Source organism: Hemicordylus capensis, chromosome 5 (assembly GCF_027244095.1).
Source record: "Hemicordylus capensis ecotype Gifberg chromosome 5, rHemCap1.1.pri, whole genome shotgun sequence".
NCBI lineage: Eukaryota > Metazoa > Chordata > Lepidosauria > Squamata > Cordylidae > Hemicordylus > Hemicordylus capensis.
In genome coordinates, this window is record NC_069661.1 from 229,415,123 (window position 1) to 229,443,077 (window position 27,955).

The following is a 27,955-nucleotide window of genomic DNA, read 5'->3' on the forward strand; positions in this document are numbered from 1 at the left end:
TGTTACCAAGTGTTTTTGGGAGGGTGTGATTTGCTTTGAAGGACAAGAGGGAGAGGAGTGCTTAATCCTTCCCCTGTCAGTCACTTCCCCCTGAACCTCCCCACAGCTGCTTTTCTCTATGATGTCCAAATGTGGCTGCTACATAGACCTCTAGATTTATATGTTACATGCAAATCTTTATTGATTATATATATATATATATCCTAGCTGGCCTGGGCGCAGAGCATCTGCACCTCTAGTTCCCCCCTCCCCTCGTTCTCGGCCCTCCCTCTTGGCTCTCCCCCCTTCTCAGCCGCCCTCCCTCCTTCTCAGCCCTCCTCTCCTCTCCTTTCCCCTTCCCTCTCCTCTCCCCTTCCCCTCCCCTCAGCTCTTCCCCCGTTCTCGGCCCATTTTGGCAGCCACTTTCCCACTGCTTTCCTGCTTCCACTGCCCCCCCCCCCCGCTTTACTGCTCTCCCCACCACCACCACCACCACCACCACTTTCCCAACCCTGCAGCCACTGCTTTCCCCAGCACCACTTTCTCTCAGCCGGCCAGCTATTAGCCTGCCCGTTCGCTTTTTCCCCAGCAGCTCACTCACAAACTCTTGCAAGAGCTGCAACACATGCGATTAGCGACAGGTACTTTTAAGAGAATTATATATAGAGAAGATGTTGGTATTCTGTGTGATTTAGTGTATTAACAGCAGGTCATTGACTATGATGAAATTCCACTCATTCATATGTTGTATGAGAGGAATCAAATCAACCAGGGTTTTACATATGGACATTTTATGACTTTGCACTGATTCTCTGATTCTCAACAACCCTGTCTACACCATGAAAAACTGGATTGTTCCAGTTTTGTACCTCACTTAAATATTTCAGTCCATCATTGCCTCTGGTAAGTTTCGCCACTGGGCTCTTCTTGTGGGATAATCTCCTTTTTGTCTTTGGAGTCAGGTAAATAGTTTGTCTAGCTCATCAACACTTCCTCTGTACAAAGCTATGTGAATTTCCCTCCTTGGACTGTGGGTGCTGAACCACAGGAAGAGTGACCAGAAAGGTTTAATCCCTGGCATCTCCAGGTAGAGCTGGGAAAGACTCCTGCCCGAAACCTTGGAGAGCTGCTGCCAGACAGTGTAGACAATACTGAGTTAGACAGAACAATGGTCTGATTCAGTAAAAAGCAGCTATGTTCAGTGAGCCAGATGAACAATCTCTCTCTCTCTCTCTCAGCATTCTATAACCCAGGGGTTCTCAACCTTGGGTCCCCAGATGTTGTTGGACTTCAACTCCCATAATCCCCAACCAAAGGCCATTGGGGCTGGGGATTATGGGAGTTGAAGTCCAATAACATCTGGGGACCCAAGGCTGAGAACCCCTGCTATAACCAACAATGATAGCAGACCTGATTAGCTATGTACCGCTGGGAAAGGGCTTCTTGTAACCAAAGAGAACACATCCTGCCTCTCCAAAGCAATTTTGCATGCATCCAGGGGAGATCAGCCATTTCAACGTAATACATAATGACATTAAAACAACCACAGGAAGTACTCAAAATCACTGGAGTCCTTAATTTCCCCTGATGCCGGGGTTTATTTTTCCATACCCACAAAAAGAAATAACAGTTTTTGCAGTGCACTGGAAGTATAGTCTTGCCACTCAGGTTGCTGCTGTGTGGCAGCATCCAGGATTATCAGGTGTGTAACCTCATCCATGTATTCCTTCTTCAGATGCCATTTCTGATTCCTGCAGCAATTAGTAACTTTGTAATAGCAACACAAGCATCATTGCAAGCAATTTGCTTTTTCATTAATTCTTTGAAAGGATGTGTGTATGTGTATGGAGGAGGAGGAGTGCAGCTCAGGTGAGGGTGGAGAGATCTCTGAGATGAGGGGGGCTGTGGCAGGGGAGCAATCAAGTACTAGTGCACAGATGCTCTGTGCAGGTTAAGCAAGTATCTATCTATCTATCATTCTCTAAGGCGTACCCGTGGCTAATCCTGTGCGTGGCAACTCTCATGAAAGTTCGTGAGCAGTGGGGATTCCATATGCAGATAGGGAGGAGGAGCCTGTGAGAGCAGAAGCCCCATGGTGATTGGGTTGTGGGTATTCCATATGCAGATAGGGAGGAGCCGCCTGTGATGGTTAAGGTCAGTTGGAATGCAACTGTTACTTGATGTTCTTGATTGTAGAGGAGATTAATCTCTCTATCTATCTATAAAAGGATCGTGGACAGGGGTCTGCGAAGAGAGGGGTTGTGAGGGAGGTAGCCGCTCAACCACACCAAAATGCTTCCAGCAAATCGCTTTCAAAACATAAGTAGCAAAGCGCCCAGCAGGAGGAGCAGTCTCGCAAAAACTAACAACCCGAAAAAACAGCAACTTCTTTACACTGGATACATGACATCATAGCAGGACCCCCTTCAGAGGTCGGTAAAATGAGTACCCAGAATGTTGGGGGCAATATGCTAAATCATTGTAAACCGCTTAGAGAGCTCCAGCTATAAAGCGGTATATAAATGTAAGTGCTATTGCTATTGCTATTGCTATATCACAGCGATTAAATTCAAAACAAGGCATTTGAAATATGAACGGCACCCTGCTGTCAGCGTAGGGACTGCAGTGTCACAACACAGGAAGTGTGGAAGCACACATCAGAGATTTGTCGTGACCCCAGTGCAGGGTCTAATCTGGAAAGTTCCCAGGAAAAGGAGGCTGCCGTTGTGTGAATTAGATGAGGAAACAAGATGAACAAGATTTGTTAACTCAGGAAGGAGGAGAGAGAGATGAGGGAGGGAGGGGAAGAAAGACAAAGGAGAAGAGCAAGTGGAGGAGAAAGAGAGAAAGAAGGAAGGGAGAGGGATGAGCCCGAGCCTGTCAGCGGTGAGGGGAACCAAGTGGCCATGGTGGCAGCAGTGGCAGCAAGGAAAGGCCCAATCAACCACTACAGCTGTTTGGGGCTACCAAGGCCGTTGGCGGAGGGAGGCAGGCAAGGGACGGGCCCAGGCCTGTCAGTGGCCTGAGGGAAATGAGCAGTCATGGCGGCGGCAGCAGCAAGGAAGGGTCCGGTCAACCACTGCTGCTGCTCCTGCTGATTCTGTGGGGTGGAGTAGGAGTAGGGCTCAGGTGAGGGTGGGCCTACTAAAGTAGGGAAGGGGCCAGAGTTCAGTTTCATAGTCATAGTTTGCATTTGAATGAGTGACTACATGTGAGCGTGGCCTGCTGTAAGATATTCCCCCTGTAGGGGATGGGGCTGTAGCTCAGCGGTAAAGCATCTGCATGCGTGGGAAGTGTGCCAGGCTCACCGCCCTGGCATCTCCAGATAGAGCTAGGAAAGACTCCTGCCTGAAACCCTGGAGAACTGCTGCCAGTCAGAAGAGAGAATGATGCAGTTGAGGGATCTCTATGAACAAAATGGACTTATATGACGCGGTATACGTCAGATGTAGCAAGCATGCATTGTCCCCTTTGCTAAGCAGTGTCTGTCCTGGTTTGCATTTGAATGGGAGACTAATGTGTGAGCACTGTAAGATATCCTCCTTGGGGATGGGGCTGCTCTGGGAAGAGCACCTGCATGCTTGCATGAAGAAGGCTCTAAGTTCCTTCCCTGGCATTCCCAAGATAGGGCCGAGAGAGACTCCTGCCTACAACCTTGGAGAAGCTGCTGCCAATCTGTGTAGATAATACTGAGCTAGATGGACCTATGGTCTGACTCTGTATAAGACAGCTTTCTATGTTCCTATGTACCTGTGTAAAGGCCAGCCAGCATCTATGACCTCAAACTCCTCACAATACATTTGACTCTGCCCAAATGCACCCTCAGTAATTTGATCTTATCCTACTTGGTGGTTGCATGTGGCCAGCAGATAAAAAGACAAACACTGCACATAATGCATTAGAAAGTTCAAGACACTATGCTGTTCTGGCCACAGCCTAGACCCCAAGAGATTATTACAGCTTTCCAAGAACAGGAATAACTGGAGCTGCAGCTGGTTTGTTTTTTTTTAGGTAAAGGGACACACTGTGTATCAGAAAAAGCCAAATCTACTCTATTCCTTGAACACAGCCATCAAGAAAGATGGGATGAGGAAGTGTTCCAGTGACTCACATTAGAGACTAAACCAGTTGTGCCTCTGATTTGTACTTGGAAGATGTACATGCACATAATGCATTAGAAAGTTCAAGACACTATGCTGTTCTGGCCACAGCCTAGACCCCAAGAGATTATTACAGCTTTCCAAGAACAGGAATAACTGGGGTTGTTTTTTTGTTTTTTGCAGCTTTTTTTTTTTTTAGGTAAAGGGACACACTGTGTATCAGAAAAAGCCAAATCTACTCTATTCCTTGAACGCAGCCATCAAGAAAGATGGGATGAGGAAGTGTTCCAGTGACTCACATTAGAGACTAAACCAGTCATGCCTCTGATTTGTACTTGGAAGATGCGTATAGCAGATTAGCAAGTGAGGAAACAGCACGTCCACATGAATGAAAGGAGGAGTGATTTCCAGGGGCAGATAAACGTGTTGGTGGGGGTGGGGTGGGGAGCATCAGATGCATTTTGGCTGTGCTTTCCAAAGCCATTAACAGTAGTCTAACGCAAAAGCAAAGGTATGAAATGGGCAGGAAGCTTGCCAGACCAACAAGCCGTAAGATAATGGTGATAATCCCTGGGGTGAAAGGCTATCAGGGTCAGAAGAGACAAGAATTATAAAACCAAGGGCTTATCCAGATGATCCATTTTTGGCCTTTCGTGGCATAATCCTGTGTGTCCTTATTCAAAGCCTAGCAGCACCGTATCCGTTGAGGCCAGGGCTGTAACTCAGGGGTAAAGGGCCTGCAGAAGGTCACAGGTTCAATCCCTCGAATCCCAAGGCTGGGCTGGGCTGGGCAACCCCTTGTCTGAAACCCTGGAGAACCGATGCCGGTCGTTGTCGATAAAACTGAGCTAGGTGGACTGGTGGTCTGAGGAAGGACTGTAGCTTAATGGAAGAGCATCTGCTTTGCATGCAAAAGGCAATCCCTGGCATCTCCAGGTAGGGCTGGGAAAGATTCTTGGCTGAAACCTTGGAGAGCCACTACCAATCAGTGTAGGCAGTACTGAGCTAGATTGACCAATGGTCTGACTCGGTATAAGGCAGCTTCCTATGTATCCAGCATGCACATGCACATACACTACTCCTTACACAAGGGAGCAGGGCCAGCTCCAGGTTTCAGGGGACCCCTGAAAATGCCTTCTATGGGTCCCCTCTTACAAGGGGGAGAGAGTTGCTCCATCACCACACAAAAGCTGTGCACACAGAGGTGGTTCCTAGGCCCTCGGCAGCTGCCCAGTGATGCCAGCCCTGGAAAGAAAAATCTGATTTTATTTTATTTTTAAAGGTGACTAGACTTAACTAGAAGGGGAGACAAATCATTCTAAGATGCAACAAATTCTGAATATAGACTTTCCCTTGTTACCAGATATCTTTTTGTTAAATATCACAAAACCTTATATACCCGTAAAATATACCTCTTTGCATCTTTATATATAATTACTGATTATAAATATTGCCTCTTTATATATGATTACTGCAGCTAGAATTCTCTATGCTATATATTGGAAAGTTAATTTAATTCCAACATTAGAAGAGTGGCAACTTAAACTTTGGGAATATGCATCAATGGCTAAGTTTACTTCATACATAAAGAACAAATCAGAGGATAAATTTGTTTCAATGTGAGAACCATTTAACATATTATAATTTGGCTCATAGTTTAACTCCACATCCAAAATTTGGATTTATTTATTTTTTGTAAACTAGGCTACAAGTTTTATATCTTTCGATGTTTGTATCGATGCACAGATGTGTTACTCAGCTGCCAGTGGGTTCAAACGAATTGTTAGGAGGAGATATGACAGGGAACTGGAATCCAAATTGATGTATTAGATTATTGTGAGATGCCATATGTGTTTCTTTTCTTTCTGTGTTGGCCGTTCTTTAATATTTCTTTAAATAAATTAATTAAATAGAAAGTGAGTACTGTTCAGCATATAAAAGAAAAAACAGAGGGTGCAAAGCAGGGACCTCTGGGGAATCTGAATGCAACCAGTTCCAAGGCAAAGTCTGGGATCTCCACTCTCAGCTTCTGCACATCTGCTTAGAGAAACTCGGGCAAGATGAGACTTTATGATGTTCGCCAAGACACATCGGGCAAAATTTGTGTCAGTCAGAGCGTGACACTTTTGCCTCACAACTAATGATTTTTTTAAAAGTCTTCTTAGTGCTCATTAAACCAAAATATAGATCTTGTATCAGATCTTTAGTAGTAAGCCAATAATTTCTCACGTTCACAGGTCTCTCCATGGAGCAAAGTCGATTTCTGATCTATCTGTTGAGAAAAGAACTGGGGAGTTGATCCTATGCAACAACATCCTATGCAACAACATACACGCTGTCCATGTGAGGTTGATGTCAGAGTGTTTCATGGAACTTCAAAAGTGTTCTATGGGTCTTGAATGCACAAGCACACTCCAATCCTCCTTCACAGAGGATCGCGACATGGATCTAAAGAGCTGCTTGAGCTCTTCGGATCCCCAAAGGATGTATCTGTTGAATTCTTATCTGCCAGGCAGTTGTTTGGCCATGTCCACAGAACTTGTGAGGTTCTTCCCTCCCTTGAGCAGTCGGCATTTCTATGAGAGCACAAGCACACACCAGGTGCTCTATCACAAACTGGGATACTTGTGGAAGTATCCCCCCCCCCAAAGTGGTTTGTTCCATCACAGGGCAGCTTGGTGTTCAAAGACCATAAGCCCAAATCCAAAATGGGGGGGATGGCCACCAAAGCTTTATTTTGGGGGGTGCAGAATGTATTAAGATGTTTCCTTTCACATCCAAGCCTGAAGAAGAGTTCTGGGAAACGTGAAATCTTGCTCACTACTTGGTGATATTTTAGTTGGTCCTAATAAAGATCATATCCCTACTATCACTTTACTATTGAGAGGGTGATGTGTATGGCAGTATTACTCATAACGGGGACAGCAAAGGTTCAATCACAAGTTCTAAGCAACAAGCGATCGTCACTATTTTTCAAGCAGGGGCCACTTGGGCAAAAAACCCCACATCAGCATGAGAGCCATTTCCCACTGTGCTGACCTCCACACAGTATTCAGTGCTGGGAGGGCCCTTTAAGGGAGACAGAGCCCTCTCAAGAGCTCTAGGAGGCAAGCACTGGGAAGAGCTACATTTCCCAGCACTCTGTGCACCCCTTCCAAAATGGTGCAGGGGCTCAAGAGGGCTCTGTTTCCCTCAAATGCAGCACAGGGCAAAGAGCAGCAATGCACAGTGACAACAGTAATCTTTTCACAATGCCAGGGGGACGGTACAGAATATTCAGCTTTGGATGAGACTTCACAGGCCCCATAAGCAATTAGTCAGGGAGGCACTGGCCCCTACAATGAAAAACACTTTATTAGACAGTAGAATAATCACCAACTGATTGATGTGTTGTTTTTTATGTGTTTGTGTACAATAGTTCGGATTTGTCTGCATCAGGGTTCCTTCTAACAGGGATTCCCAGATGTTGTTCACTACAACTCCCAGCAGCCCCAGCTGCAATGGCCTTTGGCTGGGGATTGCTGTAGTCAAAAACATCTGGGAATCTCTGTTAAGGGAACACAGGTCTGGATACTTTTGACACAGTTGGAAGCCAGCCTTTTTTGCTGTGCCACAGAAAAATATTGACGGATTGCAAAGTCCAAAGCGCCATTTTGCAATGTCCTGGATAGCTGATGAGAAAGAACTACATTTGCTCAGGAACAATATATTGGCATTGGCGTAATGGGATAATGCCATGTGTGCTTCCTTCAGAAAGACTTTGGATCCATGCCACAGAGGAGACCTGTGCACCTGTTATGGAAACCAATCATCTGGGAAGAACACGATCCAATGCACCTATGCCCAAACCACATGAACTGTACACCAACCTTTCAGTGATCAGGAACATTCATGTAGCCCAGGGCTGCACAACTTCAACCCTTCTGCAGATGTTGGCCTGCAACTCCCATAATCCCCAACAATTGGCCACTGTAGCTGGGGATTATGGGAGCTGCAGTGCAGCCCCAAAATAGATAAAGGGCCAAAGTTGTGCAGTCCTCATGTAGACTTTATGCAATATGATGTTCAACATACCATGCTAATACCAGCTGACATGATGCCAATTGCCTACCGCCAATAGAATACACCTGTGCACAGAGAGCAAATGATTTTTTTAAGGCTCTTAAGTAAACAGTCTTCATCAGATTTTGTCATAATACCAACATATTACCAAAATGAGGAACAAATCATTCAGCAACCCAACGAAGAACAGACAGCATTTTCTGATTTGCCAAAAAAATAATTTATTCATGTGAAACCGATTGTGGAAGATGACAGAGCCAAAGCATTTCCCCCTCATCTATACAGAGCAGAATCTTAAATGGGGGTTACATGGGGCAAGGCTGAGAAAAGCATCTAACATTGTCAGTCATTGAGAACAGTCTATTTCACAGCACTCTAGAACAGTTTGCACATGTCAGTCTTGGAACGGAAAACTTTGCCAGCAGTCCCATGCATGGCAGTGTTAAGGTGAAGATTTGTGTTGGAGCTTACATCCACCTGGGTTGAAGACCAACACCTATTTTAAATGCTATGAAAGGAAGCGGCCTGAACGCACCTCCTCTGCCCTGAGAACCAATGCCTCAGAATGCAGCCAAGGTGTGTCAAAACTACTTTCATCACACTTCAGAATATGTGTCAGTCTTCACTCCAAGGCAGCTAAGAAATGCAGAGAGATTGAAATCCCAAGTTTGGACTCTGAGGGGTCCTTGTCTTTCTCCAGTCATACTTTTGGTATGCAAGTAGGGGAGCTGGACTGGACTGGAGCCCTTTGCAAGTCCCAGTTCTCCATGGATCGCCCCAACCAAGTGACCAAATAACTGAAGGAAAGTGACGGTGCGAATACACCCTAAAACTTGCAAGAGGCTTCTCTCCAGAGAAGACTTAAAACTCACATCATGGTGTTTACGTTCTGAAACGAGACCATGATTCTTAAGAAGTACTTCAGTGACAAAACTGAACCGTCAGGACAAAGAGCCTCTCTTCAGGATAAACTGCAGAGGAGCTGATATTGCAACGAAGTAGGAGGGAGCAAGGTGGAAAGAATGTTTTTAAATCTCTGCCTTTATCTTCCTGCAGCCTTCCACTGATCAGATGGTTAAGCTAAAAGCAAAGAGCCTCCACCCCCCACCCCCGCAAAACGGTATCTGCTCCCAAAGGGAGCAGACACAGTTCTTTAAAAAGACATCCCAAAATTAAGCAGGCACAGAACAATGAGACTGTGCAGTCTTGTAGGAAAAGAGCACAACAGCTGAGCAACACCATTCAGCAAGAGCCCCTTAAGGGACCAAGAATGTTCCATTCACAGCAGCCACAACATGATTCAACATTTACATGTATAGATTAAAACAAAAACCAAACTGCACTGTACATTAAGTGCACATTAAGTGTACATAAAGGCATTTCTGGAAAGAAAAAAAGAATCCTCTTCCCCAAATTCACAGCTAATTTCTGCTCCCCCTCAATCTTGGTGGCAACAAGAAGCTGGGCTCAATGGTGGACGCTTGGGGCAGTAGAGAGGCATCCAAGTCACCAAGGCAACAAATCCTGGATGGCTTCACACAACTGCTAGCAAAACCAGTGCCCAGGAAGCTGTTGAGAACGGAGAGGGTGCACTCCAGGCAGGTGTGTTGTGCGCACCTGTCCAAGTCCTTTCTTCTCATTCTCTACCCACTTGGAAGCAAGAGGTGAGGTTGGGTGGAGAAAGTTGGTAGAATGTTGGGCGGAAAGTCTTGGGAACCAGATTTGGGTGGGTTTGCACAACATGCCTGCCAGGAATGCACATACTCAGTTTTTGACATTTCCCCAGCCTCTGGACTTGCTGGACTTGGTGATTGTGTCAAGCCGCCCACAATGTAAGGTTTTCAAGGATGGGTTGCCAGTAGGCAAGTCAGTCAAGTTAGGAGAGGATGTCTGAAATCCTGCTCCCCACCTCGAGGCGGCAGCAGGACATGGGGCAATTGCCCCAGTAGTGTCGTGGCTCTTTAACTGCCAACTCATCCCTGGTGTGGGTGCGGCTGAAGAGAATCTTGGGAGTGTCCGGGAGCGGGCAGGGAATGACACCGAGCAGCCTGGGAAAGCAGGCAGGGCGGCTGGGAAGCAGCACGGATGGCTGGGTGCTGAGCGGAATTACGGTACCCAGCCATCCCACGCTTCCTCCCAGCCACCCTTTCCCAGGCTGCCCTGCATCTCACACACTCCCAATATTCTCTTCAGCTGCCCCCATGCCAGTGCTGGGTTGGCCATTAAACGCCCCACCATGTTACCAAGGGCACCTGCCCTGCTTTCTGCTGCCTCCTTGTGGTGGGGGTGGGATTCCCGGCATTCTCTCCCGACTTTACTGACTTGCACAGGCCTAGCTGCCAGGCAACCCAGGGATGCCAACCACTTCAAAAGGCATTGATGTCTGCAGTACTCTTTGCAAGTTACAGACGCTGGATCTGGACTGGAGACTGCATGCCCCACTTTCCCCTCAACACTCCAAAGAACTGGCAACAATGGGCCGGATCACAGGAGGCCTGAATCCCTCCCCACACGTGTGTCCCGGCACTCCCCACATTCATGCAGGGGCACAACGTTTGCATAAGGACTGCAAGTGTCAAATCCAAGGTACAAAAGCCCAGATTGCATGGGTGATGCCATCAGTTAAAAATCTGGGATACGAAATGGGTTTGCACACCGGATTCTATGCGCATGGGCCCAATGCAATTGTTAAGTCCCACATGAACAACTGGAGACAGGTAGGCATTCCCGGTGCCTGAGAATGTTCACTCTCACTCCCGCCAGGCATATGTGACTGATCTGGGGACAGGCAGCCCCTGATCTAGCCCTCCCATTGGCTGAATTTGCACAGCATTATGCACTGGGCATTATGCAACACACGGGGGCTGACGCCAAGAGCAGCAGCCCCGTGTTCAGCCCCACCACCCCACCCTTACTCATTCGTAACATCTAATTGAACTTGCCTCACGTCTCACACTATTCAACTGAGCATTTCCCTACCCTCCTTCCATAGCACTGGTTGCCACAAGTGGGCAGCAAGCAGCTCTGTATGATGACAACTTAAGGTAAGCTGAAGCAGGCGTTAGGGAGGAGGACCCAACACAGAGCTGCTGTTTCTGACAGCAGCTCTGTGCTTCTGGTAGCATCTAGCTGTGCCCACTGAACACCTTTTGGTGTGGGTGGAGGATCATTTAGCCATGTTCTTGACAGCTGATCAGGAGAGATGCAACTGGGATGACTCCTTAAGGCAGGGCTGCACAACTACAGCCCTCCAGCTGGATTTGGACTACAACTCCCATCATCCCTAGCCACAGTGGCCACCAGACAGAGATGATGTGAGCTGTAGTCAGACATCCGAAGCTGGGCAGCCTCACCCTAATGGGAAACCAGGATCTTCACCTCTCTGAGCTTACCAAAAACGTCTCCTACACATACAAGTAAATGGGTATAGCTGATTAGACCCTGCCTAAAAATCAGGTAACTTGGGATGAGAAAATCCCCTTCCAGCTGATCAAACCCATTCAAAATCATAACACCGTGTTCACCATAATTTTAAGGACTACAGTACTTTGATTACCACCCTCTTCAATGAAGTATTTGGCTCTGTGCATCTCGAGAGATACAGCCTCATTGTCACACATAAGGGAGTGAACAGGAGGATAAATCAAATATGGAATGCAACTGGACTTAGACAGGAGGGGGTTAAACTAATACGGGCAAGGAGGAGGTCTCTCAATAGTATCTAGAGATCAAGTTAAACACAATAACCGTTCTTTCTACATCTGCGTAATAAGGACCTGGGCTGTTCCCAGAGTTCCCTGCTGCCTATTTTGCAAATACAAGGCCAGGTAACTCAGGAAGCAGCAGTTGGCACAATCTGCTTGCACAAACCTGTGCCCGACTGACACAAGCCTGATCTAAATTGTTTGGTATCAAGAAATGAAAAGGCCATTCCTCTTTGCAAAAGTATGTTGCAAAGAGAGCTGTCAGTTTTATACATCTTGCAACTATCCCGTTTCTAGACAGAGTATAAAGATCCAAGCGGATCCAAGGACAAAGAATGAATGAATGAATGAATGAATCAATGGCCAGTCCCAACCTTGGATACCCAGATGATGTTGAACTCTCAACTCCCAAAATCTTTTTAGGCCAGTGTGGCTGGGGAAAATAGGGGTTGTAGCCCAACAAGATCCCAGGGCCCAAGTTGGAGAACCGCTGCTACACCGTACTTGGAATCCAAGGGTGAAGCTTTTCCTGGACTGTTCCACTTCAGAACATAGGGAAGGGGAGAGAGGAGGTTGCGTATTTAAATGTCCCCTACATAGATAAAATTTCTTCCACACAGATAACTGGCATGATAGGAAGGAGAGTCTGAACTCTGCTCCTGGACATGCTAGTTTTCAGTGTGGAGGGAAATTCATTTTGTGTGGGAGCATTCAAAACCGAGATCTCCCACCTGCAGCTTAAAAGGCGACAGTCCACAAGAGGCTGTACAACCTGATTCTGACAATTAGATATACTGGTCCTTCTCAGGAGGTCCAATTGCCAGGCTGGGGGGTGTGGGAGGAGAGAGATTTCCCTCTCTGCCCATACAAACAAACAAACAAACAAACAAAACACACACACACACACACTTAATTCCCCCCACACGTACGCATTCTCTACATTTCAGATGGCCACAAGCATACCTGCCGGTGGGATGAAGGCATTTGGGCACTAACTTCCCACTGGCAAATTCACACGTGGCCGTTTTTAACCAGGCCCAAACAGGGTGGGTGTAAAGAAAGAAGTAAACATGAACCGTCTGAAGTTCTGACAACCCCTTGCTGGTCTTCCTTGCAGGTCTCAGGTAATGGTGAAGCGGGTGGTCAGCCAGCCAGCCTGCGCAAGTGCCTCTGAGTCAGGAGCATATGGATTTCCCTCACTATCAAAGGGGTGATGAAGAGCACCGATGAGCTGGTCTGCAGAAAGGGAAAAGGATGGAGGACTTTAGGATGGGTGCACACCTGCGTCTGCTCCGAGGTCCTTTCACAATCACACATGACAATTTGCCATTAGGTTTACACCCAATAAGGAACTGACTCCCCTAAGTAAGTGTACACAGTCAACCAAGGTGTTTGTCACCCAAAGTCACAGCTGAAGAAGCCCTGTTATCACCTCTCCATTATTCCCTGCTGAGCAAAGAGGCACCTTTTCAAAGTGGTGATTCTCTATTTAGCAAGGGGAGAGCAACTGGCCCTATCCAACCCAGCACAGCATCTCTCCAGTAGTTGTTGCTGGGACAGGGAGCCATATGTATCGTATTGTATTTATTTCTATGTAAACCACTTTGGGAACTTATTTTATTTATTCACTTATTTATTTATTTTTACATTTATATCCCGCTCTTCCTCCAAGGAGCCCAGAGCGCTGTACTACGGTACATACTTGAGTTTCTCGTCACAACAACCCTGTGAAGTAGTTTAGGCTGAGAGAGAAGCGACTGGCCCAGAGTCACCCAGCTTGTATCATGGCTGAATGGGGATTTGAACACGGGTCTTCCCGGTCCTAGTCCAGCACTCTAACCACTACACCACGCTGGCTCTCTTGTTGGAAAAACTTGTTGGAAAGTGGTATATAAATGTGTGTCGTATTCGCATTCCCTGGCCAAACACTTAAATTTTATACCACACTTCTCACAGGTAAGAAATCTTCTATCACTCATAATGAAGGTGAGTCATCAACCTTCTCCTCCTCTCCCCCCGCCCCGCCCCCGTTATGTATTACCCAGGTGTTTAATCAGATTGGGGGAAGTCTTGGATATAAGTGTGGATTTTAAACAGTGGGATATAGAACACTGAGGCTGGCATATATACGTTGAAACGTCCATTCTTTGATGCAATTCCTTTTCCATGTTTTAACTTACGCAATAAAATAAGGTCTGGAGAGAAGTATTGTAGCAGATCCATCATGCGTACTACATTGCCATTATATCAACAAATTCACTCATAATGTGGCCAAATCTTGTGCGGCTGCTGTCAGGATCCGCCAACAATTAACTTGACTGTTTCTTAGATGCCGCTATAAATGGGCTATTGTGTTGGTGTGCACTGTAGGACAGAACTCTTATCTGAATGTAGCATGATTGGTTTGTTTGCATGCTTGATCAATGATGGGAATAAAGTTACTCGTTCATCTGAAGAACAGCCCTGTTGGATAGGAACATAGGAAGGGTCTGCCTTATACCAACTTTGGCTGTACTGTCTACACTGACTACAGCAACTCTTCGAGGTTTCAGGCAGGAATCTCTCCCAGCCCTACCTGGAGATGCCAAAGATTGAACCTAGGACCTTCTGCAAGCAAAGCAGATGCTCTATACCCACTGCTCAGGGGGCCTGGTGGGCTCGTGCCCCAAAATAAAAATGGACAGCATGGCTACAACTGGGAGGTCAATTTATCTGTGCAAGAAAACCACAGTCTCAAGACTCACCCTCCTGCCATCTCTGTGTAGCGAGGAGAGCTGGTCTCGTGGTAGCAAGCATGAATTGTCCCCTTTGCCTGAGCAGGGTCTGCCCTGGTTTGCAGTTGAACGGGAGACTATATGTGAGCACTGTCAGATATTCCCCTCACAGGATGGGGTGGCTCTGGGAAGAGCACCTGCATGCAGAAGGTTCCAAGTTCCCTCCTTGGCATCTCCAAGATAGGGTTGAGAGAGACTCCTGCCTGCAACCTTGGAGAAGCTGCTGCCAGTCTGTGTAGACATTACTGAGCTACCAATGGTCTGACTCGGCAGAAGGCAGCTTCCTATGTTCCTACCCTAATCATGGCACCAGGGCTGCCCAGTGAGCTTGCATCAAAAAAATGAAAATAAATGTCACGGCTATGACCGAGAGGTCATCTTGAGTCCACCTGTGCAAGGAGATTGATAGCCATTTCCCTATACTAGTGAAGCGTGCTCCCAACAAGACTGTAGTGGTTGACAAAGAACTGAGCAGAATGGGCAAGCCGTGCCTACTGTGGAGACCTCAATGGGGATGGGCTTGTGTCAAACACACTGAGGGAAAGATCTGGAATATTCTCGAAGGCTCCGCACAGGTGCAGAAGACGACCCTTTGGTAAGAATGGCACAGAAGCCATGAAGGAACATTATAATCCTCATCTATAAATCCAATGCCGCCTTCATTCAAATGTCAGAGTGATACTTCAGAGGAATTAACACACTCATTCCAGCCCCATGTATAAAAATTATGGTCCTTACCATCAGAATGAAGAAGTAGAATACCCACATCCATCCCAAGTTCTCCTTAATCAAAGACACCAGGTACTGAGGAGGGAAAACACAGCAAGACTCAAGGTTTATCAAAGGACATATAATATGTGAAGATGCTTTTTACTTTTCTCTCTCCTCTCTATTGGCGTTATCTTGCTTTTCCTGACTCTCACACAACCCAACACAAAGCCCCCTCCCTCATGTGGCGAGGCTGTAGCACTCTTCCTACTAACCTCACGATTAACTTGATGCCATGAGGAATCATCGTGGGGCAACAACCCCTCAAATGTGATTCAACCTCTGATTTAACACTAAAAGTTAAGCAAAGGCTGTATCAAATAGAAAAAAGAGCCCCTGGATAACCGGGGGTTCTAACAGACCTGGTAGACAGTAGACACCATTTGTCATCTGGATGGGGCATTCTTTAATCAATCATTATTGATGATTAACCCCTGCTAACTTGGCAAAGAGGCACCTTTTAACGTGGTAATTCTCTTTATTTAGCAGGGGGAGAGTAACTGGCCCTCTCCACCTCCAGCACAGTACCTCCAGTGACTGTTGCTGGTGTGTGTCATATGTTTCTTTTTAGAATGTGAGCCCTTTGGGGACAGGGATCCATCTTATTTATTTATTTCTCTGTGTAAACCGCCCTGAGCCATTTTTGGACGGGCGGTATAGAAATCAAATGAATGAATGAATGAATGATGAAGCTGCCTTTAATGGGGTCAGACCACTGGACTGCCTACTTCCAATACTGTCTGCTCTGCTTGGTTGCACCTACCGGTACTTAGGGCACTGTGCAAGACTGCACTACCTCAGATCGTTTAACTGGAGACTGAACTCTGAACCTTATCAGTGTAACAGATGGGGAACATAGGAAGCTGACTTGTGCCGAAACAGACCATTGGTCAGTCTGGCTCAGTATTGCCTACCCTGCCTGCCAGCCGCTTCTCCAAGGTTACAGGGAGGAGTCTTTCCCAGCCCTACCTGAAGATGCCAGGGTGTGAGCCCGGGTCCTTCATCATGCAAGCAGATCTTGCCTGGTGAAAGGCATGGCCCCATCAGACTGCTCTACTAGAGTCGGATATCCTGATTTGTAGGAAGCACTTAAACCACAACTTCCCAGTTTGGTTATCACACCGGTTTCTCAGAACTAGGAAGTTTTTCATTTAGCTGGGTGCATAAGGGGAAGAGGAAGTGCATGGGCTTATTGGTCCGTCCTTCCTTGCTCATACTAATCCAACACATCCACAGTGTACTGGATCATCTGAACTGGGCCATTGTTAAATTTGATGCAACAGACCAACAGGGCTACTACCCCTTTGAGATTCGTCAGGTTAGCCTCAATGTCGTGCTTACACAGAACTCAAAGGGAAGGAGCTACAGCACAAGTGGTAGAGTATCTGCTTGGCAGGCACAGGTCCCCAGGTTCAATCCCCAACATCTTCAGGTAGGGCTGGAGAAAACTCCTGCCCGAAAACTTGGAAAGCTGCCGCCAGTCAGTGTAGACAACATTGAGTTAGATGGGCCATGGGTGTTTTTTGTGTTTTACATTTTATATCCCGCTCTTCCTCCAGAGCGGTGTACTACATACTTAGGTTTCTCCTCACAACAACCCTGTGAAGTAGGTTAGGCTGAGAGAGACGTGACTGGCCCAGTCACCCAGCAAGTCTCATGGCTGAATGGGGATTTGAACTCGGGTCTCCCCGGACCTAGTCTAGCACTCTATAAGGCAACTTCCTATGATCTTATCTTTAGGGGATGGGGTTGCTCAGTGGTAGAGCATCTGCTTTGCACGCAGAAGGTCCCAGGTTCAATCCCTGGCATCCCCCGGTCGGGCTGGGAAAGATCCTGGCAAACTCTGCAGAGCTGCTGCCAGTCTGTGTAGACAATACTGAGCTAGACAGAGCAATGGTCTGACACAGTATAAGGCAGCGTCTATGCTTGTGTTATACATACAAAATCAAAACACGCAGACTTGTTAACATTCTACATGGAACCACCATCTCTCAGCCTCGACTCCTCCACGAATCAAAGCAAATGTTCGTGGCAAGACTCTGCCCCAACGTTTCCCTTCTGGCCCTCCACCCCACGCGTCTGACAGTGCTGTAGATCGTAAAAGCAGAAAAGAAAAACAAAAGCAGCAGCAAGGTCTTCCGCACTACACAGAAAAGTCTCCCCCCACCACCCCGCCCAAGAGGTTCAACATACTCCTGCTGCTTGCTTCCCATTAGGGGAGACAGCCCAGTTGTGAAGTCTCAGTTGGTTACTATGGAGATATATTGTCACCGATAACCACAACCTCAGGTAAAGAAGAAAGCAGAGGCTATAGTTTTGTCAGAAACAAAAGCCCCAGTTTCTGTGGCGGCAGCAAAGTTCAAAAACTGGAGAATGGCAAGGTGAAAGGACTGGAGAGAATGAAATTCTAAAGAGGATGTTTTCCATTGTGGCTGGCAGACAATAACCCATCTCGCCACCATGAGAACCATCCCACTGCCTTTATGCAAGAGGCAAAGCCTTAGCTGCTTAGGGGGGAAACACTCGAGAGATGGCAGAAAGCAAGAGGGAGTATTTCTCCTTCTCCTCTCAAAAATCAGCATGACTGGTAAGTTGATGGAACACTCCCAGGGGCCAACTCAAAACCTACTCAAAAATGAAGAAGTGAACTCCGGCCCCAGTGGGCTCCTTGGTGCTCAACTAGAGAAACCAGTTACTTTGCCAGAATGTTAATTACATCCCCATGCTCTGCCAACATCTCCCCAAAGCCAGTCCGACATTCTGCTTTGCCTGAAAGATGATGCATCGCGACAAATCTGCACTTGTTGCATACAGGAACGTAAAGAGATCTTAATACTCTGACACGCCTCAAGTGCCTACAGTTTTAGATGGTGCCAGATTCAGTTCAGGGGCAGGGAATCAAACCTTACCAATCCACTTGCCATGAAATTTCGAAAGATATATGGTGCGATCAAACCTGCTAACTGACGGCGCAGATTACTATAACGTTAGGCTCATTAGCATAGCCGCCATTGGACCAGTGGCGACAAATCTTCTTGGGCCACTGGGGTGGGGGGCCCCACAGTGCTCCCAACCCCAAGGCACCTCCTTGGGAGAGCAGTAGTAGTCCTCCTCCCACACCCAGCTGAGCGCTCACCAGCTGGTAGGGCGAGGTGCAGCCCTTCGGCTGCATCTTCCCAGCTAGCAAATGAAGAAATGGCTGGAGTGCTCTCTTCTCCTCATTCCAAGACAGAAAAAAAAAACCAGCCAGTGAACGAAGTGCCAACTAGGAAGGAGTGGGCAAAGAGCTGCACCGCCCCTTCTGGGTGCTGGCTACGCCTCCTGCATCTGACATCAGTGGAGAGGGTGTGGCCAGGAAACACACAGCCGTCAAGGGAGAAGCTGCCAGTGAGCTCCCGACACCTCGGTTAGGCGGCAACGTTTTTTTAAAAAATTATTTATTTAATGCATTTATATACCACCCCAAACCAAAGTCTCGGGGCGGTTCACAATAACAAAACAATACAAATAAATAAAACATTAAAATCAATTAAAACTCTAAAAAGCTGCTTAAAATGAAAAAAAAATTACAATATTTAAAATTACAAAAGCTAAAAGGCCTGATTAAAAAGATGAGTCTTCAAAGATCTTTTAAAAACCGCTAGAGATTGGGAGAGCCTTATGTCAGCGGGAAGCACATTCCAAAGTCTCGGAACAACTGAGAAGGCCCATCCCTGAGTGGCCACCAAAAGACTTTAAGGGACCCACAGAGGGGCCTCCCCTGATGAACAAGGTGGACGATGGATATTGTGCAGAAGAAGACGCTCTCTTAAATGTTGAGTCTAATCAACTAATTGAATTAGCTGATCAATTAGGAAAAATGCTGAACGAACACTTAGTCAATTAAGCAGCATATTCTTCAAAACATGTATTATAAAGTGTTTAAATATACAAGTATTTATATTAAGTGAAAATAGAAAATGCCATCAATAGAACAGGCATTCCCTCCTGTGTGGGAGGGAAAGGGAAATACTACTTCTAAAACTATGCCTGCTGCAACACCATGGACATGTCATCTAAAAACAAAGTATGCTTTTTTCTGTAAAGAGTTTGTTTTTTCTCATGTGAAAACTAATGTAGATTTAATCAATTAAAAGTTATGCAATTAAAAATTTCTTTAGATGAGTGACAGCCTTTCTGTAACGCAACCGCATCAGATATAACTTTGGGAGCGGGGGGCTGGGCCTAGATCCAGAAACATTCTATTGATCACTAAGGACACTACACCCATTGGCTGACATCCTCAGCAATTATGCAGACGTCCTCTGTGCAAAGCACCTCTGTAGCATTTAGCCATCCAGAGCCCCACTGAAGGGATGGGTGAATTTTGCCAATCTCTCCTTCCCCGGAAGTGCTCTCTAATCTGCAAAAATATATCCCTGGGTGTCACACAGCCCTCAGAGACATATTTTTGTGCATTAAAGAAAGCTTCCTGGGGAAGGAGAGATCAGCAAAAAAAATCGCTCCCCTCCATCCACTTAGCAAGACTCTCCACTACTAAATGTTGGAGAGGCACTTTGCAGACAGCAGCTTTGCATGTTTAGGGAGGATGCCAGCCACTGGGTTTTGGCAATTGTTATGGGATAAGTATTGCCTGTGCCAACACCAGCTTACCTATGATGGTTATCTGTGGCACACTGGGCAGCCTAAAGCGGGGGTGGTGAATAAACCTTTTCTGTTTACAAAAACTTCCCAGTTTGGTTGCTAGGTGGTGGTACTTAATTTGCCAGGGAGAACCAGGCCTGTTATATACAAGCCCAGGCCAGCCCAACGTAAACATGGCAGTAATACATGGACTGACCAACTAAGGAGGACAGCTGGTCTTGCAGTAGCAAGCATGTATTGTCCCCTTTGCTAGGCAGGGTCCACCATGGTTTGTATTTGGATGGGTAACTACATGTGAGCCCTGTCTGCTGTAAGATATTCCCCTTAAGAAATGGGGTAGTGGTTCAGTGGTAGAACATCCGCTTGCATCCTCAAAGGCAGGATGCCTCTGAGTACCAGTTGCAGGGGAGTATCAGCAGGAGAGAGGGCATGCCCTCAACTCCTGCCTGTAGGCTTCCAGTGGCATCTGGTGGGCCACTGAGTGAAACAGGATGCTGGACTAGATGGGCTGCCTTGGGCCTGATCCAGTAAGGCTGTTCTTATGCATGCAGAAGGTCCCAGGTTCATTCCCTGGCATCTCCCTGGGAAAGACGCCTGTGCCTGAAACCTTGGAAAGCCACTGCCCGTCAGTGCAGACAATACTGAGCTAGATGGACTAATGGTCTGACTGGGTAGAAGGCAGCTTCCTGCATTCCTACAACATCACGGAGCTGGGAAACGGGCAGATTTCTGTTTTTTCCTGAATTTCTGAAAGAAGACTTTCAAGAGTTTCCCCAAAAAAACCCTGTTCTGAAAGTGGGCTTTAAAAAACTAGAGCCTTCCAAGTCAGGTGGTATATAAATTAAGGTTTTCAAAAGGTTTTTTGTTTTTAAAAAAGGTACACAAATCTAACGTCCAGATTATTTCATTCAGAATGGCAGCGACTGAGCAGCCAACATCAGGATCATGGCATGTCTCCAGTGAGATATCAAGGATTCATGCACATTTATATTCTGCTCTTCCTCCAAGGAGCCCAGAGCGGTGAACGTGGTTATCTTTGTCCTCACAACAGCCCTGGTGAGGTTAGGCAAGACTGAGAGGTAAGTAACTGGCTCAGAGTCACCCTATGAACTCTGGTCTCCCTGGTCTTAGTCCAGGGGTGGGGAACCTTGGCCCTCCAGCTGTTGTTGAACCACAATCCCATCATCCCCAGCCACAATTATTGTGGCTGGGGATGGTGGGAGTTGTAGTTCAAAAACAGCTGGAGAGCCAAGGTTCCCCACCCCCATCTTAGTCCAACACTAACCACTACTCCACGCTGGCTGGATCTTAGGTCAAAAAGTCATTGCTTCTAAATCCAAAGCTTTCAATCAGCAAGCAGGACACATGTCCCTTTTAAGACGCAGGAAAGCCGATTCTTCTGATCTTTGATCATTCCCAGGAAGACATTTTACAGATGTTTTAATTCTTTGGGGTCTCTCTCACCTGACCCACAGCCGCTCCGATACTCTCTCACCTGACCCACAGCCGCTCCGATACTCTCTCACCTGACCCACAGCCGCTCCGATACTCCCGGTGCCATCCACAATCCCCGTGACGGTTGCCAAAGCCTCGCTGCTTCCTTTCATCACTTCCTGACGCCCCAAGTCAGCAGAAATGGCGGAGCTGATCATGTTGGAAGGGCCTCCAATGAAAAAGCCTAAAGGTCACCAAAGCAGGACATGGGAGTGAGTGAGAGCACTGCAAAAGATGGACACTGTTGTAGACGCAAGAAAGCAGTTCCTGGCCGGAGCAGATTAAGGGCCAGTTAAACTTGTGGATGCAAACGTCGAGCGACTTGCAGCTAAATGGGTAATTCAACTCCAGTCAAAGCATTGGAAGCAATGCAAAAATTCTGTCTGGTCTGTCAACAGCTCGCTCAGTACATGCAAATCTCCCCTGGATCCTGCAGTCCTCAGGACCAAGGGCACATGCATGTTCTAGCCCCAAGGGAAGAGAAAGTGACAGACACAAACAAAAGAAAGTACTTCCTTACCCAATGAGAAAACTATGGAATTCACTACTGTTGGATGCGGTGATGGCCCCCAATCTAGACGGTTTTAGAAGGGGATTCAAGAAATTCTTGGAGAATAGTGCTTTCAACAGCTACTAGCCTTGGTAGAGATATACTTCCATCAGAGATGGCATGCTCCTGAACACCAGGGGCTAGGGAGCACCAAGGGAGGGGGCTGCCCTCCTTTCCCCACTTACGGGCTTCCCAAGTGTGCCTGGTTAGGGAGCCGCAGCCTCTGGTTACGGGCTTCCCAAGTGTGCCTGGTTGGTCACTGCATGGGGCAGGATGCTGGGCTGGATGGGCCTTGGCCTGATGCAGCAGGGCCTTTCTGATGTTCTCAAGGGGGAGGATTTAGCCCTCTGTGATCTGCCAGGAAATGCTAGCTTCCTGGGCTAATGCATCGCCTTCACGGGAAGAAGGGGGAAAGAGAACATACAGCCCCTTCTTCCAGCAGAGGTTCCCTTCTTTGGGTCCCTAGATATTGTTTTACCACAACTCCCACAATCTTCAGTCAGTCACAGTGGTCATGGGAGGTGGTGGGAGCTGTAGCCCAACCACATAGGAAGCTGCCATATACTGAGTCAGACCATAGGTCCATCTAGCTCAGTATTGTCTACCAAGACTGGCAGTGGCTTCTCCAAGGTTGCAGTCTCTCTCAGCCCTATCTTGGAGATAATGCCAGGGAGGGAACTTGGAACCTTCTTCATGCAAGCAGGCAGGTGCTCTTCCCAGAGCAGCACCATCCCCAAGGGGAATATCTTATGGTGCTCACACATATAGTCTCACATTCTAATGCAAACCAGGGTTGACCCTGCTTAGTGAATGAGACAATTCATGCTTGCTACCTCAAGACAAGCTCTCCTCCTCTATCTGGAGACCCAAGGTTGAGAACCTCTGACTTATGGGCTATGGTCAGTCAAGTCTTGTGGTGTGTTAGAAGCTGATCAGTTTGCACCAATACAAACAAGATTTTATGCTGCTGGAACCAGGTCTGCCTTGCCTGCTCTTTGCCCACACTGAAATGGGGTTAAACAGTGACACATCCCTAATTGTATTGTGATTTGTTTTGGAGGTTAATGGTAATTTGCTTTGGGAGGCTACATATAAACTTGCACACTCACATTGGCACCTTACCTGTAATTGCCATGATAACTGCATTAATAGGTTTGCTGTTTGGTGAACCTAGAACAAACAAGAACACCCTGAGCACAAAATTCCTCCTTGGTGCAGGAAGGAGGAGAGGGGAAACAAGCCAGAGAGAGATGAGAAGCGGATCCTTTTAACAAGTTGTTCTAGCAAGAACTAATCTGCCTACTTTCCTTTCACTATCATACAACTGGACTAAATTTGGTTCAAATCGGTGAGGTGGTCCACAAGTGAGACCTCTTGCGCCTCAAATGTTTACATGTCCACCATTTTGAATCAGGGTGGATGACATTATCAAACTATGCCATTGAGGTGTCCCTGTGTGCCATTCACTATAACTGTACCTAATTTGGTTCAAATCGGTTAAACAGTCTACATGTTCGCCCACTTGTGCCTCAAACGTTCATGGGTCTGCCATCTTAGGAACATAGGACCATAGGAAGCTGCCATATACTAAGTCAGACCACTGGTCTATCTAGCTCAGTATTGTCAACACAGACTGGCAGCGGCTTCTCCAAGGTTGCAGGCAGGAATCTCTCTCAGCCCTATCTTGGAGATGCCAGGGAGGGAACCCTGGAACCTAGATGCTCTTCCCAGAGCGGCTCCACCCCTTAAGGGGAATATCTTCCAGTGCTCACACATCAAGTCTCCCATTCATAGGCAACCAGGGTGGACCTTGCTTAGCTAAGGGGACAAGTCATGCTTGCTACCACAAGACCAACTCACCTTGAATCAGGGTGGATGATATCATCACAAACTACACTGTTGAGGTGTAGTGCTGTAGCAAATTTGATTCAAATCAATTAGGCGGTTCACAAGTTAGCCCACTTGTGCCTCAAAAGTTTACGCATCTGTCATCTTGAATCAGGGTGGATGACGTAACATATTACACCATTGACGTGTAGTAACAACTGTTACTGATTTGGTTCATATTGGTCCAAGTGTAGTGAAGTTGATGGGGGTGGGGGCTCACACACACAGGCTCATGGAATGCTGGGTGATCTCATAAGCCTACTGAAAAGTAGGCTAAAAATCATCTGCCAGAGCTGCAGTAGCCTCATGCAGTGATCATCTTCCCTGCCCCTTGAAGGACTGGCCCTAAATTCAACTTGCAAAGAGCTGGTGGGTCATGACATGGAAGGCTGCTCTGGACCAGTGACTGGGCATGGCTGGGGCTGAGAGTTTATTCCTGGGGTCTTTGTGAAGAGGGCATGGAATCACATCAGCCCTTGATGGACTGTACTGTGTTTGTTCTCTGGACGCAAAATGATACTGGAGGCAAAACAACGCTCCCAAGTTTTGAGGCTTCAGTATCCATGCGTAGAGTTTATCACTGAGTGGGAAAGTACTCACGGCTGTATCCAAAGAGAGATGCCACTGCTAAGATGAGGCTAATGGCTAGCACTGGAGCTCTCTTCTGTAGCATGTCAGAGATTAAGCCTTGAATGGTGCCACCTGCAGCAGAACGCAGAGTTCGGGTTAGAAATGCAGAAGGCACTTGTTTGAATGTTTGACTGTCTTGTGACATTGCCTTCACTAGCATATGCATCTGCAGTAGGAGAGCATAATTTATTACAAGTTAAGCACACATATATAGAGGAGGCCCTCATTTTTTGCAGCGGTTATGTTCCTACAATCACGAATGCCAAAACCACAACACTGGAAACCTTGCGCCTATGGGGATCTTGGGGTTAGGTTCCTCAGCACACATTAAAGTGCTAAAAATCACCAAAAGAAAGCAGAGGATGGGGAGCAGAAATAAGAAGAATACAGCACAGAACCTGGAATCCTTCAGTAATGGCCCTTCAAACCCTCTGGACGTTGCCAAAAAAACCCAACCTGCCAAAAAATCTTTTAAGTACTGGGTGGAAAGCTGCAAAATAGTTCCACACTGCCTCCAAGCCAGAAATGACACTGGAATTGTGAAACGTGCACAGAAATCACAAATCATCCCTGCAATAATGGAAATTGGATGTCTATAGCCCAATCATGAAGAGCCAAAAATCACAATGGGGAAACCTGTGGGAAACGAGGGTCTCCTGTATATACAGGATCAGATTTCATTTTTTAAAAAAGCAGAATCAACCAGAAATTAAGGTTTCAGGGCTCTGTGCAGCTTCTTGTTTCTCCTCATGGCTTCCAGTTCATGCTCCTATATCATCTCACATCTAGCCTTCTATCATTCTAGTCCTTGCAAAACATAACCTAAATCCTGGGAAACTCACAAGGCACAATAAACAACGAGCAGATGCAACAGATCTTGCATTAAATCAGTGCACAACTTGTGTCTGCCTAGTTCCAAGTCAGGATTTCCCCCCACTCCAACATCCAGCCCTGATCTTGTGAGGAATGGAAAACCAAGGAAAGAAAAATGGCTATATTTTGCTTCATGTACCTATAATCCCTCCGACATCATACCAGATGGAGAGCTTGTCGGCTTCTGCCTCCTTCCATCCAAAATTGCTGCTGAGGTAGAAAGGCAACCAGAAGAAGAAGGAGTAGTTCACTAACTTCAAACAGGCATAGGCAAAGGAATACTGAAACATACAAAGAAAAGTCATCAGAACTACCACATTTACCTGAACCCTACACTGGGTTTTCTCCAACTTCTTTGATGCTAGAAATTGAAGAGTCGTCTTAAATTCAGAGTCCCCTTCTTTTATATAGGTATAGCCTGTATGTAACCTGTAGTTTTAAGGGGATTGTCTTAAATTCAGGGTCATCTTCTATTCAGGTAAATACAATATATAGATGAAAGCCGGACCAGGATGATGCAATGGACAGACTTGGAGGTGGGAGACCCACATCCAGATCTCAGCTTTACCATGAAGATCGTTTGTGGAGATTTAGGTTGATGGCCGTCTTTCAAAGCAAGCGGCTTAACTTACAAAACACTGTTGTGAGAATACAATGGGAAGCACTGAAAAGGCTATATTTTAATTATTGTTTAGAATAATCATATATTGCTTTTAAGAGAAAGGAGTTTACATAGCAAGAGGAACGAGGAAGGAGTGAACTATCCCAAAGGGGCTCACAACCTAAAACAGGGCTGCTCATCTTCAGCCCTCCTGCAGATGTTGGTGTACAACTCCCATAATCCTTGGCTACTGGCCACTGTGGCTGGGGATTATGGGAGTTGTAGTCCAAAAACAGCTGGGAGGCCTAAGTTGAGCAGGTCTGCTCTAAAAAGAAACCCAAGGGAGCAATTGCAGCAGCTACAGGAGGGATGCTATGCTGGGTTGAGCAGGGACAGTTGATCTCCCCGTGCTAGATATTTGACAGTCAAAACACCTGCTGGTTTCAAACTAGAGTTAAGGCTCTCTTGTTCTGGCTCAGGCTCCACAAAGCCAGGAAACTGAAACCTGAGGCTGATGCCTTAACCGACATGCCACACAATCAGTAATGATGCTGTGCCACGTCACCAATTGTGCTCACTTCCAACTTGCCCTCCATGCAACCACACTTTCCCTTGGCCTTTTGATGCCCCATGTTGTCCATATGAGTAGGTGGAGGGCAAGCTGGAAGCAAGCACAATTGGTGACAGGGCACAACATCATTACTGACTTGTGTGGCATGTCTGTTAAGGCACCAGCCTTAGCTTTGTGGAGCCTGAACCAGAAGGAGAGAGCCTTTGCTCTGGTCTGAAACCAGCAGGTTTTTTGACCATCACATCGATCCATCCATCCATCCATCCCTATATCTCTCTTAGGTGTACCCATCGCTAATCCCATGTGTGGCAACTCTCACAAGAGTTTGCGAGCAGCTGCCCGGAGAGCAACAGTGACAGAGGAGAAAATAGCGGCGGCAGGCAGGGGAAGGCGGCGGCGGCGGGTGGGCAAAAAAGCGGAGGCGGCGAACTAGAGGCACAGATGTTCTGTGCTCGGCCCAGCTAGTATATGTATCCCATGAGTGGCAGCTCTCGTGAGAGTTCATGAGCGAGTTGCCAGCAGGGAAAGAGGAAAGTGGCGGCGCTGGACAGGCTTGCGGGCGGGCGGGCAGTTGGGGAGAAGGAGACGGCGAGCGGGGAAACTGATGGCGAGGGGAGAACTAGAGGCACAGATGCTCTGCGCCTGGCCCAGCTAGTTTCTGTGGTTTGTGAAAAGGAAATCTATCATAACAGTGTTGGCTATGCAATACTCTCCCCAGCGTAAGAGACAGTGAATTGCATCATATTCTGCATTATAGCAGAATTATTATTGTGATATACTACAGTATCTCCCCCTGCTAAATATAAGACAGATCACATAAAAGGTGCCCCTTTGCACAATTAGCAGGGGTTACGCTGCCCACCCTCCAACCTCTATAGCGTGTGTGTGTGTGTGTGTGTGTGTGCGCGCACATGCATGCAAGAGAACCCAAAATGAGACTGGGTACTCTCTCTAGATCCCTATAGCATTCCAAAGTGGAGGGGGGGGGAAGTATCACAATGTTCAAAACAATGTTGGGAGTCCTTACCAACAGCACACCAGGTAGACAACAAGCCTGGAAAAATCCAATGGGTTTGGGCTGGGTGGTGCTGCTGCTGCTGCTCAAGTCCGCTGCCTGAATGGTATAATTCCGATCATCGTCATCCTCACTGTCATCACCAGCCATTAAGGGCTCACTGGCATCTTCTTCAGCAGGACCCTCTTCTTCTTCCCCAACATCAGGGAGGCCTAGAGGACAGGAAAACACAAACTGAGAACCAGGGACCATAGAATCCCCTCTCCCAGGGCTCACTCCTGTGGGTTATTCTCCTTCCCTTCC

General features: G+C 47.0%; 1 protein-coding gene and 1 long non-coding RNA gene across 6 annotated transcripts in view; one reads left to right on the forward strand and one right to left on the reverse strand.

Annotated features, from left to right (window-relative positions):
• The first annotated feature begins 2,196 nt into the window (after window positions 1–2,196).
• LOC128326906 (uncharacterized) lies at window positions 2,197–6,951 on the forward strand. Its single transcript, XR_008308322.1, has 3 exons — window positions 2,197–2,411; window positions 4,263–4,442; window positions 6,317–6,951. It is a non-coding gene; the product is annotated as an uncharacterized LOC128326906 (long non-coding RNA).
• Window positions 6,952–8,337: 1,386 nt separating this feature from the next.
• SLC37A3 (solute carrier family 37 member 3) overlaps window positions 8,338–27,955 on the reverse strand; it is a 42,626-nt gene continuing 23,008 nt past the window's right edge. For all 5 annotated transcript variants that reach the window (XM_053254761.1, XM_053254758.1, XM_053254759.1 and 2 more), the window contains exons 10-16: window positions 27,665–27,864; window positions 25,605–25,746; window positions 24,563–24,664; window positions 23,198–23,245; window positions 21,558–21,709; window positions 15,358–15,423; window positions 8,338–13,081 (exon numbers count right to left, since the gene is read on the reverse strand). In XM_053254761.1, coding sequence (XP_053110736.1) covers window positions 12,989–13,081; window positions 15,358–15,423; window positions 21,558–21,709; window positions 23,198–23,245; window positions 24,563–24,664; window positions 25,605–25,746; window positions 27,665–27,864 — 803 coding nt within the window. In that variant the 3' untranslated portion in view covers window positions 8,338–12,988. The remainder of the gene's footprint in view (window positions 13,082–15,357; window positions 15,424–21,557; window positions 21,710–23,197; window positions 23,246–24,562; window positions 24,665–25,604; window positions 25,747–27,664; window positions 27,865–27,955) is intronic.